This window comes from Diabrotica virgifera, chromosome 9, assembly GCF_917563875.1.
Source record: "Diabrotica virgifera virgifera chromosome 9, PGI_DIABVI_V3a".
In the NCBI taxonomy this organism is placed as follows: domain Eukaryota; kingdom Metazoa; phylum Arthropoda; class Insecta; order Coleoptera; family Chrysomelidae; genus Diabrotica; species Diabrotica virgifera.
The window spans coordinates 170,685,467-170,702,022 of NC_065451.1; the positions used below are offsets into that span (position 1 = coordinate 170,685,467).

Sequence of the window (16,556 nt, forward strand, 5' to 3'; positions counted from 1 at the left end):
GAACGAATTTGAGAAATGCCACTTACTCTGGGCTAATTAGCAAAATACAAGGAAAAGTTATTTACCAGCAATCTGATTGCTGGAATCGAATATTATTATTGTATGTATTAATAATATATATATATATTGTTATATTTCTATTGGATATGAAAATTAAAATTAGATAATTATAAACAGAATTCAATTTAATATAAAATATTTTCAATTTTCTCAACCACGGGCATATAAATTTAGAACAACCTGTATACAACAAATTGTTATATTTAATTTTAAGAAGTGATTAAACGATACTCGGAACAATGCGCTTAAAATAAAACTAAAGTGAAATCGATAATAGGTCATTATCGTTGTTCGCGGAAGGTTCAATCATTAGCCGATGCTAAAGAAGACTTAGTGAAAGTAGATAATAGATCATTAAATTTTGTAATTAGTAGAAAGTAATTTTAGAATGGGAATTAACTATTTTTTTTGGAAATCCATTAAGCATATTTAGAAAGTTTAAAAATTGGTTTTGAGGAATACTGCGAATGAGAGTTGGTGGTGGAATTTTGATTTGTGAATCTGGAAGGGATATTTAGAAAGTAGGGGAATGAATGAGAAATAGAGAGCAGAATGTTTTGAGCTGTCGAGAAGTGAAGTCGAGTAGTAGACGGTAGTGTACGGAGAGTGAGAAAGCCTGTGTAGTTCCGTGAGTGTGAAGTATCTATCGTAGAACGAGAGGTAGGCCAGGTTGAGAGTAAAAGAACCTCCTTGAGCCAAGAGTTCCCGGTAGCTGATTGCAGTTTCGAAAAAGGTAGAACACAGCATCACGACAGAAGCAGGAAACGAGAGCTATACGAGCTAGTTTCAGAGGAGAACATTACTGGAAGCCAGGACGAGGTTTGGATTGCAGCCAAGGATAGCAGGAAACGGGTCTTGTGTGAAGACATTCTCAGTGCACCAGAAAAAGGTCAGTCTCATTTGTTTGGACATGAATGTATGGGTTTTTCGTAGTAAATACCACATTTAAAATTGAAGAAACATAATCAATAATATCAGAAAAGCTTCATCAAACTTAAATAGAATTGTTGCTAATAAATCATAATAGTTAAATGTTAATAAAAACTTTCAATTGGAAATCAAAAGAAAATAAGATTCCCATGTGTAAATGTTATGTTTAAGAAAAATAAGATATAGCAAATATTAAGCAGTGATTGCCATTTAAATAAAATAAACAATATTTTGATTACAATTGTAACCCATATGTGTTATTATTTTACTCTTTTCTTTCCTATCCCGATTAGGAACCATTAAGAAATACTTAGAAGCCACGTATGTAAGTAATTAATTTTATAAAAAGCCCTGAGATTGAAAACATATTGATATGTGATCTGGTAAATTAATTAGATTATTATTAATGCATTGATTAAATTAAATGACATATAAAAATATTATCTCATATCAATAATCAAGATCACAACAACTGTCGTCCAACGTGGAAAGCATTGTTAAGTATTTCTAGTGGCAAATTTGAAGGATAGAAAGAGTAAAGCCGGTATTTGAAAATTTATATGCCTGTGGTAAAAAGTGAGATACTTACATTTGATAACATAAAATTTTAGATCTCTTTAGGTACAAATTTTACATAACTGATTTAATATTTTATTTTTACGATATTTACATTTGATATATTTATTGACAATTTATAATATTTGGGTGAGAAAAAGTCGTCTTGGTAACATACTAGTAAAATTTCATATTTGGCGGGGACAGTACTTCTTGAAAACAAATGTCTGTGACAAGAAGCCAAAGCAAAGACAACAAAAAACAAAAAGAACATTCAAATCAAGAGAATAATTCAGACCAAGAAGATATTTTAGACACGACAATCATGGCATCAGAACAGCAAGAATTATCAGGAATAGATAAATTATTACAAATGATGCAACTCCAGTCACAAAGAATAGAACAAAAAATGGATAAAAATCAGGAAGAAACATCAAAGAAAATGGATAAAGTGGATCAAAAAATGGATGAATCACAACAAAAAATGGATCAAAAAATGGAGGAAACACAACGAAAAATGGATGAAACACAACAAAAATTGGATCAAAAAATGGATGAAACACAACAGAAAATGGATGAAACACAACAAAAAATGGATGAAACACAACAAAAATTGGATAAAAAAATGGATGAAACACAACAAAAAATGAAACAAGCAATAGAAGAGAACAACAAGAAAATGGAGGAACGCATAGAAAAGGAAGTAAAAGGATGTTTAACAACAATGAAAAACGAGATGAAAGAACAAGAAATGAAAATTCAAAATAAAATAAAGGAGATAACGAATTGCCAGAAAAAAGAAATGGAAAGTTTGGAAAACAAGTTGCAAAACGCTATTCAAGCAGACATAGAAGAAGTGGAAAGAAAGATTGCGGAAATCAATACCCAACAAAATGTCGGAGAAAGAAGAGAAATGGTTATACATAGCACAGATGACGTGAAGATAAGGTTTGGCGGGGATGTAAGAAGATTACACCCAGTGCCGTTCATAAATAGCCTGAAAAAGAAAATACAGCACATCGGAAATTTCGAAACAGCAAAAGAAACTATCAGAAACCATCTCAAATATGAAGCAAGCCTATGGTTCGATAGCAAAGAAGAAGAATTCGGCAATTGGCAACAATTTGAACAAAAATTTTTGAATTATTTCTGGGGAAAAGTCCAACAATTGGAAATTAACAAGGAATTGCAAAATGGGAAATACAATGATAGGATGGGTGTATCAGAAAGGACATATGCTTTGCAAATTTACAATAATGCAAAACATTTACAATATAATTACTCATCGGAACAATTAGTCGAACTGATTGCAAGACATTTCGAGGAAACGCTGGAAGACCATATCACATTGCAAAACTACAAAGACATAGATAGTTTATGCCAATTCCTACAAATAAGAGAATCACGTCTAAGAGAAAGAAAATCAAGAAGGTCGCGAGAAGATTACAGGCCCCGAGAAACACAAGAGTACAGAGATAGAAATCAAAATAGGAGGGACTATACAAGACGAGATTTTAATCCCAGAAGGGAAAACGAAAATAGAGACAACGGAAGAGGAAATTATGAACAAAGAAATAGGCAATGGAATGAGGACAGAAATCGAGAATACCAGAATAGAACCACCACACGCTCAAATCAAGAAAACAGAAATAATGGTAGACAAAATGAACAGGGATATCGAGAAAACCGAAACAGATCCGACAGACCAAGAGAAAATAGAAGAGAAGTAAATAATACCCAGACAGATGAATATGACGGAGAGAGACATTATGACGAAAATATAAACAACGATGAGCAACCGGCGTCTTTTCACGACGGCGCTCACTAAAAACCAAAAATCAAACAGGAATCTTTTGTCACCCCAAGGAGTTTATTAAATTGGCAGGAAACAACGAAAAGAAAAATGGAGTTAATTTAAAATTTGTGGATGGATTTATCAACGAGAAACCAATTAAAATTATGATAGACACTGGATCTGAAATAACATTGGTCAACAGAAAACTAATAGAAGAAGTTAACTTAACAAATTTAATTTACAAAATACCTAGGGTAAATTTAGTGGGCGCAAACAAACGGACATTGGCAACTATAAATGAAGGCATACGAGTAATGGTACGACTGGGTAAGAAAATGTATGCACTACAATGTGTAATAATGCCAAACATGTCACATGACATGATAGTAGGAGTTGACGAATTGGCAGAAAAACATGTAGTGATAGATTTTAAAAATAATACGATGAAACTAACAGAAGAAGAAGAAAAAGAACAGGACAAGGAACATGAGAAACAAAATACGGACGAATCAGGTAAAGAACAAACAGTGGAAATGAATTTGGCAGCGAAGCAAGGACAAAGAAAAAAAAGGAGAAAAGGTCAGAAAAAGATAAAAGAAAATGAAACCTGTGGCTCCTCAAAAGAAGAGTTGAGCCCAGAAGAAGAAAATTTGAGAGTATCAGAAACAAAGGAAACCTGGGATTCCTCAAAAGAAGAGACGAGCTCAGGAGAAGAAGAAATAAAGCAAAAAAATGAAAGTGAAAAAAATATGATTGAAACAGTGGTATTTGAAGAGGAGGTATATGCAAACGAGGATGCAGAATGCACGGTAAACATGTGTGAAAAATCTGAGGAAAAAGACAGAAGATTGATATGGGAAAAAGGGAAAGACAACATAATAGCCGACACTCTAACACAGGATGAGGACACTGAAAATAAGGAAACAATTACTCTACAGGTGGGACTAATTAGAGTAATACAAGAAGAAGGGGTATAAGACGTAGATTAAAGTAAGGAAATATACAGGGAGTTGGTTTTGCCCTCGAGAAAATTTATTTAAAAATGCAGATAAATTTTATCGAATACAAGGCGGGGATTTGTTATATTTCTATTGGATATGAAAATTAAAATTAGATAATTATAAACAGAATTCAATTTAATATAAAATATTTTCAATTTTCTCAACCACGGGCATATAAATTTAGAACAACCTGTATACAACAAATTGTTATATTTAATTTTAAGAAGTGATTAAACGATACTCGGAACAATGCGCTTAAAATAAAACTAAAGTGAAATCGATAATAGGTCATTATCGTTGTTCGCGGAAGGTTCAATCATTAGCCGATGCTAAAGAAGACTTAGTGAAAGTAGATAATAGATCATTAAATTTTGTAATTAGTAGAAAGTAATTTTAGAATGGGAATTAACTATTTTTTTTGGAAATCCATTAAGCATATTTAGAAAGTTTAAAAATTGGTTTTGAGGAATACTGCGAATGAGAGTTGGTGGTGGAATTTTGATTTGTGAATCTGGAAGGGATATTTAGAAAGTAGGGGAATGAATGAGAAATAGAGAGCAGAATGTTTTGAGCTGTCGAGAAGTGAAGTCGAGTAGTAGACGGTAGTGTACGGAGAGTGAGAAAGCCTGTGTAGTTCCGTGAGTGTGAAGTATCTATCGTAGAACGAGAGGTAGGCCAGGTTGAGAGTAAAAGAACCTCCTTGAGCCAAGAGTTCCCGGTAGCTGATTGCAGTTTCGAAAAAGGTAGAACACAGCATCACGACAGAAGCAGGAAACGAGAGCTATACGAGCTAGTTTCAGAGGAGAACATTACTGGAAGCCAGGACGAGGTTTGGATTGCAGCCAAGGATAGCAGGAAACGGGTCTTGTGTGAAGACATTCTCAGTGCACCAGAAAAAGGTCAGTCTCATTTGTTTGGACATGAATGTATGGGTTTTTCGTAGTAAATACCACATTTAAAATTGAAGAAACATAATCAATAATATCAGAAAAGCTTCATCAAACTTAAATAGAATTGTTGCTAATAAATCATAATAGTTAAATGTTAATAAAAACTTTCAATTGGAAATCAAAAGAAAATAAGATTCCCATGTGTAAATGTTATGTTTAAGAAAAATAAGATATAGCAAATATTAAGCAGTGATTGCCATTTAAATAAAATAAACAATATTTTGATTACAATTGTAACCCATATGTGTTATTATTTTACTCTTTTCTTTCCTATCCCGATTAGGAACCATTAAGAAATACTTAGAAGCCACGTATGTAAGTAATTAATTTTATAAAAAGCCCTGAGATTGAAAACATATTGATATGTGATCTGGTAAATTAATTGGATTATTATTAATGCATTGATTAAATTAAATGACATATAAAAATATTATCTCATATCAATAATCAAGATCACAACAATATATATGCAAAGTCCGCAGATAGTGTGCTACTTTTTTATAAACAAAATGGCGCCCGAAAATCGTGTTTTTTTCAATTTTTGCTCTATAACTCTAAAGATTTTAACTTTAGACCAAAAACACTCAAATAAAAATTCACCGCAATTAAATTCTGCATAGAGACGTGTTTTTTCCGACTTACTTCGACGAAAACTTTTCCCGGAAAAAACGGGTTTTTCCAACAAAATCTTTAATATTCAACTAAACTTTTAGATAAGTAGTTGTTAATCAATAATTAAATAACTTGGTAACTTAAAAGCCCTTTCCGTATATATTATAATTCCAGAAGTCTATGGAAATTGAATGAACAGTTTAGCAACAATTAAAATGTTAATTAAAAATTTATGGTCGTTATAATAACGACAATAATTATATTGCATAAGAATAACTATGATTTTTTCATAAAAAGGCACTATACCTATCTAACGTATTTTACAGAATTGAAATTGGACTATATATGCGGCCTCGGGAATATTTTAAAATTATAAACAATTTTTTGGTTTAAAAACAAATAGAATATCTCAGGAAATATTAAACTAAATTAAATTTTGAAAACGGTATTCGAAAGACAACAGTAGGACACCTCTTCTAGAAGAAAAAACATTTAATTATGACGAGTGGTTCCTGAGATACAACCAGTCTAAGTTGACCGGAATTTACGGCAAAGATATAAACAATAGGATCATAATTTTCAAACCATCACCTTTTTATTTTTGTCCTCTTTCTCCACACCAATTTTCATATCTTTAAAATCCGCATAACATATATTATTATAATAAAAACTATCGATAATACGTGTGAAAATTGCCAAAAATAGCAAAATTCCAATCAAAAATTAGGTTGGAGAAAATGTAACCCTCAAAGTTCAAAATCGGTATACGTTAACAAAATGCATTTTCTCGGCTTCCCATGGAGCAATTTCCTTCATTCTTTTTTTGTTCCCTAATAACTCGAGTAGAGCCATCGAACTAAAGCATTATTAGATGTCAAACTTGCTTTTGTTTTGTTATAATAGATTAATTTATTTATAAGAACAGAAAATTACATATTTTTCCCAGTTGTAGGCTTTTTTTAGATAAACTTACTACAAGTGTACCTTTTAAAGTTAAAAACATAAATATTCTCATTTGAAAGCTGTATAATTATTTAAACAATTTTTATTGAAACAAATTAAAATATTGTGTTATAATAAATAAATTAATTTATTATAACAAAACAAAAGCAAGTTTGACATTTAACAATGCGTTAGTTCGATGGCTCTACTCGAGTTACTTGGGAACAAAAAAAGAATAAAGGAAATTGCTCCATGGGAAGCCGAGAAAACGCATTTTTTTTAACGTATACCGATTTTGAACTTTGACGGTTACATTTTCTCCAACCTAATTTTTGATTGGAATTTTGCTATTTTTGGCAATTTGCACACGTATTATCGATAGTTTTTATTATAATAATATATGTTATGAGGATTTTAAAGATATGAAAATTGGTGTGGAGAAAGAGGACAAAAATAAAAAGGTGATGATTTGAAAATTATGATCCTGTTGTTTATATTTATCTTTGTCGTAAATTTCGGTCAACTTTAAGCGGTTGTATCTCAGGAACCACTTGTCATAATTAAACGTATTTTCTTTTAAAAGAAGCGTCCTGCCGCTCTCTTTCGAACACCGTTTTCATAATTTAATGTAGTTGAATATTTCCCGAGATATTCTATTTGTTTATAAGCCAAAAATTGTTTATAATTTTAAAATATTCCTGAGGCCGCTTAAATAGTCCAATTTCAATTCTGTAAAGTACATTAGATAGGTATAGTGTCTTTTTATGAAAAAATCGTGGTTATTCTTATGCATCATAATTATTGTCGTTATTATAGCGACCGTAAATTTTTAATTAACCTTTCAATTGTTGCTAAACTGTTCATTTAATTTCCATCGACTTCTGGAATTATAATACATACGGAAAGGGCTTTGATGTTACCAAGTTATTTAATTATTGATTGACAACTACTTATCTAAAAGTTTAGTTGAATATTAAAGATTTTGTTGGAAAAACCCGCTTTTTTCGGGGAATATATACAATCATAAGATGCGATTCCAGCAATAAAATTGCTGGTAAATAACTTTTCCCAAAAATGGCCTATTCTCCGATAATCAGCCCAGACTAACTGTCACAGTGGCAGTTTTAGTTGAGATACTTCTCTGATACGTCTAAAGGTGGGAAACAATCAATATAATGTCAATTTATATGTTACTATCGCTAAATTTAACAACTCTGCTAGTTTTATTTCTTTTTATCTCACAATTAATATAAGATTTTTTGCATCTGGTTTTGGTAACACTATAGAAAAAGTCACGCGTCGCCACTGATGTAAAAGAACCACTCTATGTTTGTTTTATTGATTACAATAAGGCGTTCGATAAGGTCCGACACAACCGTCTTATACAGTTGCTTAAAAATAAACACATTGACAAAAAAGACTAAAGAATAATACAATAAAAATATATACCAGTTTTATTCAATTGCAATGCGAAGGCAAAACAATCTTATTTTTCGACGATACTGCCGGGTCTAAATGCAGGGAAAAATATAGGGAAAACGAAGTATTGGAAGAAGACGCATTTCCTGGCTCAACAATCAGAGAAAGTGGTATAATTGCAGTTCCCTATACTTGTTCAGAGCTGCAATCTCAAAAGTGAAAAAAGCTGTGAAGATTACCGGCCTCTTTATTGGAGACAATACCGAAAGAAAAAAGAAGATTTCGTACCCTTTGAAAACTAAATATCAATTAGATGCAGAAGTTGAATTTTTCACCAAACACATCCAGCAAGCAGCCTAAAGCAGTACTTACATCCTCCCTATTAATAAACTCTCGGAAAGAAATCAGAGGAATAATTCCTGAGAGAAGTAAATAACGTCCATCGCAAATGGCAACAAATCATATCTGTATAGGATAATCATTCAGACAATCGCGTCCACTGCTGGACAAGGGCTTGTCTCAGTTTTTCTAATGTTCTTTACACTAGGCACTTCTTTCCGGCTACCTTACTTCGTCGGTCCATCTAATCAGTGGTCGTTCTCAGCTACTTTAGTAACTTATATACGATTAAGAGAACGTATCTACCTCTTTCAAAAAGTTACATCAGTGGCTGTTAACAGTTCAGGTACCTACCAGTATCAATTGCTGTATTCACTATTTTGAGCCCAGGGATTCTTAGAAGTCCTTGCCCATTCAAGTACTGTCCGGGACTAAGGCACACTTGCGTGTTTTATACACATTTGAGTGGTTTTTAACAGCAGAAATAAACAGCTCTATATCTACGTTGAAATCCATCGCTCGGTCAACTTGTACTCACTGATTGCCTAGCACAGACTCCCAAGCCTCCAACTTGTTTGCAAGTCGCGTACACGTGGCGGCGTAACAGAAACTGGCGTGCTCTCGGTCCACGCGGCTTGCAAGTCACTTGCAAGCAGCTTGCACCTCGCGTCTCAGCTCGAGTGTGCAACGCCTAATTACAACTCATGTACTGCTGAACCGCCAGCGCTCGCACGCAGCTTGCTCGCAACGTGCACGTGGCTTAAAAAGATGCAATTGAGCATCGACCTAAGCCGATTTTTGTTCCTTTCTCTCAATAATGATATTTTTGAAAATTGTTATGCATTGATTTTCCGTTGCCTTTCGCATACCAATATATCTCTCTCTCTCTCTTCATCTATCTCTCTTTTAATCAACTTTTAAAAGCTCTATCATTCATCCCACTTAGTTTTCGTTTTTACCTCTTGTTCCTTACGTGCCATCTTCGCGACGAAAGTTGGCAATCATCATTGCTATTCTCACTTTTGACACTACAGCCCGAAAGAGTTCAGTTGAGCTGCATCCAAACCATTCTCTGAGATTTCCCAGCCAGGACATTTTTCTCCTACCTATGCTGCGCCGTCCTTGAATCTTTCCCTGCGTAACTAATTTTAGGAGTTCATATCTGTCACCACGTGTTATATGACCCAACTATTGAAGTTTTCTTATTTTGATAGAATCCAGTATCTCCCTGCTGTTCTGTATTCTCCTTAGTACTTCCTCATTGGTTATTCTGTCTGTCCAGGAGATTCTCAGCATTCTTCGATACGTACAGATCTCAAATGCTTCAAATCTATTGAGGCATTGTTTATTGAGAGTCCATGTCCCCACACCATACAAAAGAACAGAAAATACATAACATGTTAGTACTCGCTTTCTAAGATTTAGGCTGAGGTCTCTACTACATAATATTTGTTTCATATTAGTCAATGCAATTCTAGCCTTTTCTATTCTAATTCGGATTTTTTTGGTATAATCGTTTGTTTCACTAATGTTTGTCCCTAAATAGTTATAATTCTGAAGTCGTTACATCGTCTTATTATTTACGTGTAGATTTATGTTTCTAATATTTTTCTTTGACATAACCATGAATTTCGTTTTCTCTATGTTTAGTGACAGACCAAATTCTTCACGCGTTGCAACAACCTTATCTAAAATATCTAAAATTCTTTGTAGATCTGTAATAGTTTCTGCTATTAAAATTGTGTCATCGGCGTATCTAATTTCACATATGGGTAAGCCATTTATTTTTATGCCTGCTACTTCATCTTCTAATGCTTTTTTGAATATTTCTTCGGAGTATGCATTAAACAGTGATGGCGACAAGACACAGCCCTGTCTAACGCCTCTTTTGATTTTTATTTTATTGGTGTTTAAATTATTTATTCTTATGACAGCTTCTTGTTCTACTTCTGGCGTAATCATTGTATTCTCCGTTTAATATTGTAGTCTCCGTTCTTGAATCTTTTTCAAAACTGTGGTCACCCTGGCTATTTCTTTAATCAAAGCATTCCTGATTGCTGTTCCTTCTAGTCTCATCCAACGTTCACCGTAACATTTTTATTTCAGCTACTTACCTTCATCTTCTTTTCTTGAATTTTCCTTACAAGCCCCATCGTAGGCCTCACCAAACTCTCGTATATCTTTTCTTTCAACCGTTCCCCAATTTTTCAATCACAGAATGCACCGCTCATTCTCTTCCAGTTAAACCAACCAGTATGTATTCTGTCGTCAATTCTCTAGTTTTCCATTTTTCGTTATGTAGGATTCAAATTATTTAAATTGTTCTACTCGTCCTAGTTTTTTTCCAAGCAATTCGATGCCCTTAAACATTCCTGCTCCTCCCAACCAATTTCGACCTGGTAACCTCAAATTCTCCCTCTTCAATAGCCCTTCTCCGACCTTAAAACTTTTCATCCAACATTTTTTTGATCTCCTCTTCTACGAACATCATATCATCACAAAATACCATTGACAAAGGACCCTACGTCCTTACCTTCTTTCTCAGTATATCCATCACAAGAATAAACAGGTAGGCACTCAGTGAAAAGCCTTGATGTAAACCAACCGTCACTGGAAAACTTTCTGTCAATCCGACACAAATCCTTACTTTGGTCTTGATGTACGCTCCCCCATACATATTCTTCAGGAGACTTACTTACTTTTTAGAAACCCCTTTGTCTCTGATACATCTCCCTTGCTCTTGTCCAGGAACTGTGTCATAGACCTTTTTAAGATTTACACCTGAACTAGGGATGGGAAAAACCTACCGGTTTAAACCTAAAACCGGTTTTTTTACTTCGCAATAACCGGTTTTACCGGTTGTTTTTTGTCCCGGTTATAACCGGTTTTTTATTTTTAAAGTAAAAACCGGTTATTAGGTTTCCACGGTGATTAGGATTAGGTTAGGTATTATTTTGGATCCCAGTTATAATTATTATTCTCAAGTAATTATTCCAAACAAAACCATAATTCAAATTTTATTTTATTTTATAAAATACAGAAGCAAACTGAAAGTGTAATCTCACATCAGCCAGAAACAATTATTAAGTTTTATTATAATATTTCCTTGAAAAGGTATTTGTAATCATAATATTTACATAAGAAGTGATCTGGTTGAATTAGACGCAAACATCATCTATTTTTCACACTTAACTCTTGACATTGAAAGTGGGTGAATGACTTTTTCTTATTACCAAAAATAATGCTATGACTATGAATATCGAATTACTGATTACGAATACGAATCTCCAAGAATTTCCCTACGTTTTCAAAACGATACACTCATACAGGAAGTATTAAATGAGTTAAAATGTACCTATTCTACAAATAGACAAACGTGTTAAAAGTAAGACACGTTCTTTCGATGGTACTAATTTTGATCATATTGATATCGAGTCGAATGGAGTATCGCAAACTAAAGTGTATTGTAAATGTAACTTTGTAACCTATTGGATTAAAAAAGAATGTGTCTGTATACTTTGTACGCACGTAAGAAGTTATACTTCTATTATAATATAATTTCAACGAAATAAATATACCTACTTAACAGTTACAATACAAAAAATTAACAATAATTACCAAAAATGCCTAACAAAATTACCTTTCAGATATACATAATTATACATCACGGTGACAAGTGAAATATAAAAATAGATGTTTTATTATTTTACGCCCAAGGAAGACAAATCCAAAGACACAAAATTATAATAAAAAACCTTTTAAACCACCTTTTTCAAATTGCGCAAGTTGTATTATTAATATTAATTATAATAATTGAAATATAAATATTTTGACGTTTCACAATTTGACAATTCACTTTTAACTGCAGTGCCTTAAAAATTTTAAAGCACTAGTGCCTTAAAGTAGCATTTTTAACGCTCCTATGGAGTTCTAAAAATTGCATTTTTAACACGTTTGTAGAAAAATATATTTCAAAACACTAATATATTCTTTCCACACCTTTTCTGGACTGATACATATATAAATTAAAACATTTTGAAGTATAACTTCAAAAATATAATATGAAAACTATTTAAAAAGGCAGTATAACTATTAACTAACCTTTGTTGTTTCTCTTCCCACAAATTTTAAAACGCAACAACCATACATAACCAAACCGTCAACCGTCCAAACCACAGCAGCGCTACAGCTGCCATATTGGATAATTTTTGACATGTCATTTGAACATCCAATCAGAACAAAGTTATAATGCGCATGCGCCGGGATCGTAGGTTTTAACATATAAAAATTCACCCTCATATCGCGCGTAAAGAAGTATAACTTCAAAAATCGAAAACCGGTTTTTCCAAAAACCTGTTTTTTTTGGCCGGTTATAACCGCCAGGTTAAACCGTAAGCAAAAAAAAAAACCGGTATAACCGAAAATCGGTGTTTTGTCAAAAACCGCCATCCCTAACCTGAACCTAAATCGTTTTGTGTATAACTGCTTAAACAACTTTTCTAACCGAATTTACTGTTTTAGGCAAATACATATCCTGCTGTCTTCTGTATCGTGGTGATGTTTCTCCAACCGATGTCAACAATGCAATAACTAATATAAAATCTCATCGATCAATACAATTCGTTGACTGGAGCCCAACTGGCTTCAAAGTTGGAATAAACTACATGCCGCCTGTAGCTGTTCCCGGAGGTGATTTGGCAAAAGTCCACAGAGCTGTCACTATGCTGTCAAATAACACTGCCGTCAAAAGTGCCTGGGAACGAATTCTTAGAAAATTTAATTTGATGTTGGCGAAAAGGGCGTTCATACACCACTACGTTGGAGAAGGCATGGAAGAGGAAGAGTTCAGAGATGCAAAAGAAGATGTGAAATGCTTGATTATGGATTATAGAGAAGTTGAGAGTTAAAATAAAATCAGCCTACGGCGTACATACGTGGAAATGGCATAAAAAGCAAAAAAAAATAAATCGAAAGAAAACAAAAGTAACTTTAACACATTAAAACTCTATTAAGTATTCTGTCTTTTACATTTTGCGGATTTTTATAAAAAATAAAAGTATTATACAAGGTGATTCAGTGAACCGGTACGATTTGGCAACGTTGCTGACGATAAAATAGAGGATCCGCGGGCTTTCGACGTAAACGTTGTGAGTCAGGAGAGTGGGAAGTTTACTTACCGTGGAGACGTGGTAGGGTGAAAGTTATTACAGAAATGGTGGAAAAAAGTTTTGTGCGTGTACAACAAGCGTTTCGTTTAGACTACCATTTGCCGCTCCGCGCTGCAGTTCCGTCTAACATGGCTATTAAGACTTGGGTTAGGAACTCTAAAAGTAGTGGTTCAACATCACATAAAAGAAGTGGCAGTGTCAGAACTACTCGCACACCATAGAAGATTGAAGCGGTGCGAAATTCATTAGACGCAAGTCTTCGAAGATCCCGGCGATGACTCCGAGTAATGAATTTCGCACCGCTCCAATATTCTGTAGTGTGCAAGCAGTTCTGACACTGCCACCTCTTTTCTGTCATGTTGAACTATTACTTTCAAAGTTCCTAACCCAAATCTTAACAGCAATGTTAGACGGAATTTCAGCGCGGGGCGGCAAATGGTAGTCTAAACGAAACGCTTGTTGTACACGCACAAAACTTTTACCATTGTTGTAATAAGCTCTCAGAGCACAAGGCGCGTTGTTCATCCGACCACGTCTCCATGATAACTAAACTTGACTAAACTTCCCACTCTCACTTTCTAGATTCAAAACGTATACGTATACGTCAGCAGCGTTACCAAATCGTTTCACTGAATCACATTGTATTTACAGATTGCAAAATTTGTCCAGTCGGGTTAGACGAATAATAGGCCTAACCTTTCAATGGGAGCTGCCCCAAATTTTATTTTTCTAATCTTTAGGGGGACTCAATAGTAGTGTAAATTTAAAATCTCGACTTAATTCCTCCGTTGCGTTAGCCGCCATCTTGATTTTAAACGAGAATCGTTTTTGCTCAATATCTACGCCATTTTCAACTTTTTGACAAAAAGTGTAACAACCAAAATTGTTGAAAATGCGATTTTCTATCATTTCTATTGTTACAATTTTTTTGTGCCGTCGATATTTTCCGAGTTATGGCGGAAAATAGTGACAGTTAGAGCATAATTATTAAATTATCCCGTTTATTATTAGTTTTGCGACAAAAATGTTCTTACACAAAAATAGAGAAAATTAAATTCTACACAATTTTGATCTCTTTCATTAAAGTTAATATTTAAGGTAGTAGGTACGTATGCGGTAATGGCGCGAGAGTAAGACCGGATTGATTTCGTTGCAATTGTTTTTGTTCAATATCTACGCCATTTTCAACTAAAATTGTTCCAAATATGATTTCCTACAATTTCTTTTTAACAATTTTTTTCATGAGGTTGATATTTTCCGAGTTAAGTAGGAAAATAGCAAAAAGTGGTGGGGAGCATAATTACTGAATTGAGTCTTGTTTCCGAGCTGCCCCAAATTTTAAAATTCTCTCCTTTAGGGGAGATCAATAGTAGTGCAAATTTAAAATCTCGACTGAATTCGGCGGTTGCAATAGAGGCCATATTGGTTTTAAAGGAGAACCGTTGTTGCTTAATTTCTCCGCCATTTTCAACTTTTCGACAAAAACGGTAGGAACTAAAATTGTTGGAAACGCAATTTTCTACAATTTCTTTTTCACAATTTTTTTATGCGATCAATATTCTCCGAGTTAAGGGGGAAAATACTGGAAGCGGAGGGGAAGCATAATTATTGAACTGTCTCATTTATTATTAACTGTATGACACAATTGTACATAAACAAATATAAAGAGAATTCATAAACATCATCAAACAAATCATATAAATCTTAGCATGGTCTTGAAAGAATTATAAGACATTGCTGCATGTATTAGTGGCAGATACTCTATAATCCACACCTCACACAAGTTTTCTTTGTTATTTCTATGTACACCTCTTTTGTAGCCATTTCGGTATACTAGATGTACCTATAATCACTATTATTCATGATAATTTTTAGGTATACACGTATTGACAAACACCAAACAAATAAATGGGGATGAGATCTATGTTTCCAATTAACATACAATACAATGCTACTCTTCCTAGAATTTGTTTACGACCACTATTTTTAAGTTTATTTTTGAAGTAACTTCAATAATTTACGGTAGATAAAAGCGGTCACGTCATAGCGACTTCTAATCTTTGTTTGTATTACCGAATATTATTATTTATTTATTGCAATATTCAACAATTTGTTTACCAGTTATGCTAGTAATAAATAGTATTATCTTAAAACTAACAGATATTTCTCTTTAGATTAACGAATTTTTGAAGAAAATATATAACAGGTACAATTGTACCTATGCCGTCTGTTAAGGTGATACAGTAGCGATCAACAGGTAGCCAAAACGCGTTCCAAAATCGCGGCTATAATTTTGAATATGTTTTCGAGATATTTGGCACACGTATTCTTAATATAATAAAGAATGGCGGTACAGAGCCCAATTTGAAAAATATATTAATATGTGGAAATTACTCTGTAATTAAATCCAATATTAAAAAAACGAGCCTGTACCGCCATTAAGAAAAACAAAAAAATACACTTTCTTCAAATAAACTTTTTTATCCGATACCTAGATTTTGTGTCATTTTGGAACTACTAATGAAATAAAAAAATTTAGTAGTTCCAAAATGACACAAAATCTAGGCATCGGATAAAAAAGTTTATTTGAAGAAAGTGTATTTTTTTGTTCTTCTTAATGGCGGTACAGGCTCGTTTTTTTAATATTGTATTTAATTACTTAGTAATTTCAATATATTAATATGTTTTTCAAATTGGGCTCTGTACCGCCATTCTTTATTATATTACGAGTAAGTGTGCCAAATATCTAGAAAAAATATTCAAAATTACAGCCGCAATCTTGGAA

The 16,556-nt window shown here is 33.4% G+C and overlaps 1 protein-coding gene across 1 annotated transcript in view; it reads left to right on the top strand.

The window, feature by feature from the left end:
* Positions 1-13,618, top strand: part of LOC114337044 (tubulin alpha chain-like) — a 52,322-nt gene extending 38,704 nt beyond the window's left edge. Inside the window, exon 4 of the mRNA XM_028287431.2 lies at positions 13,125-13,618. Within this exon, the coding sequence (XP_028143232.1) occupies positions 13,125-13,510 (386 nt within the window). The 3' untranslated portion in view covers positions 13,511-13,618. The remainder of the gene's footprint in view (positions 1-13,124) is intronic.
* The last annotated feature ends 2,938 nt before the right edge of the window (positions 13,619-16,556 follow it).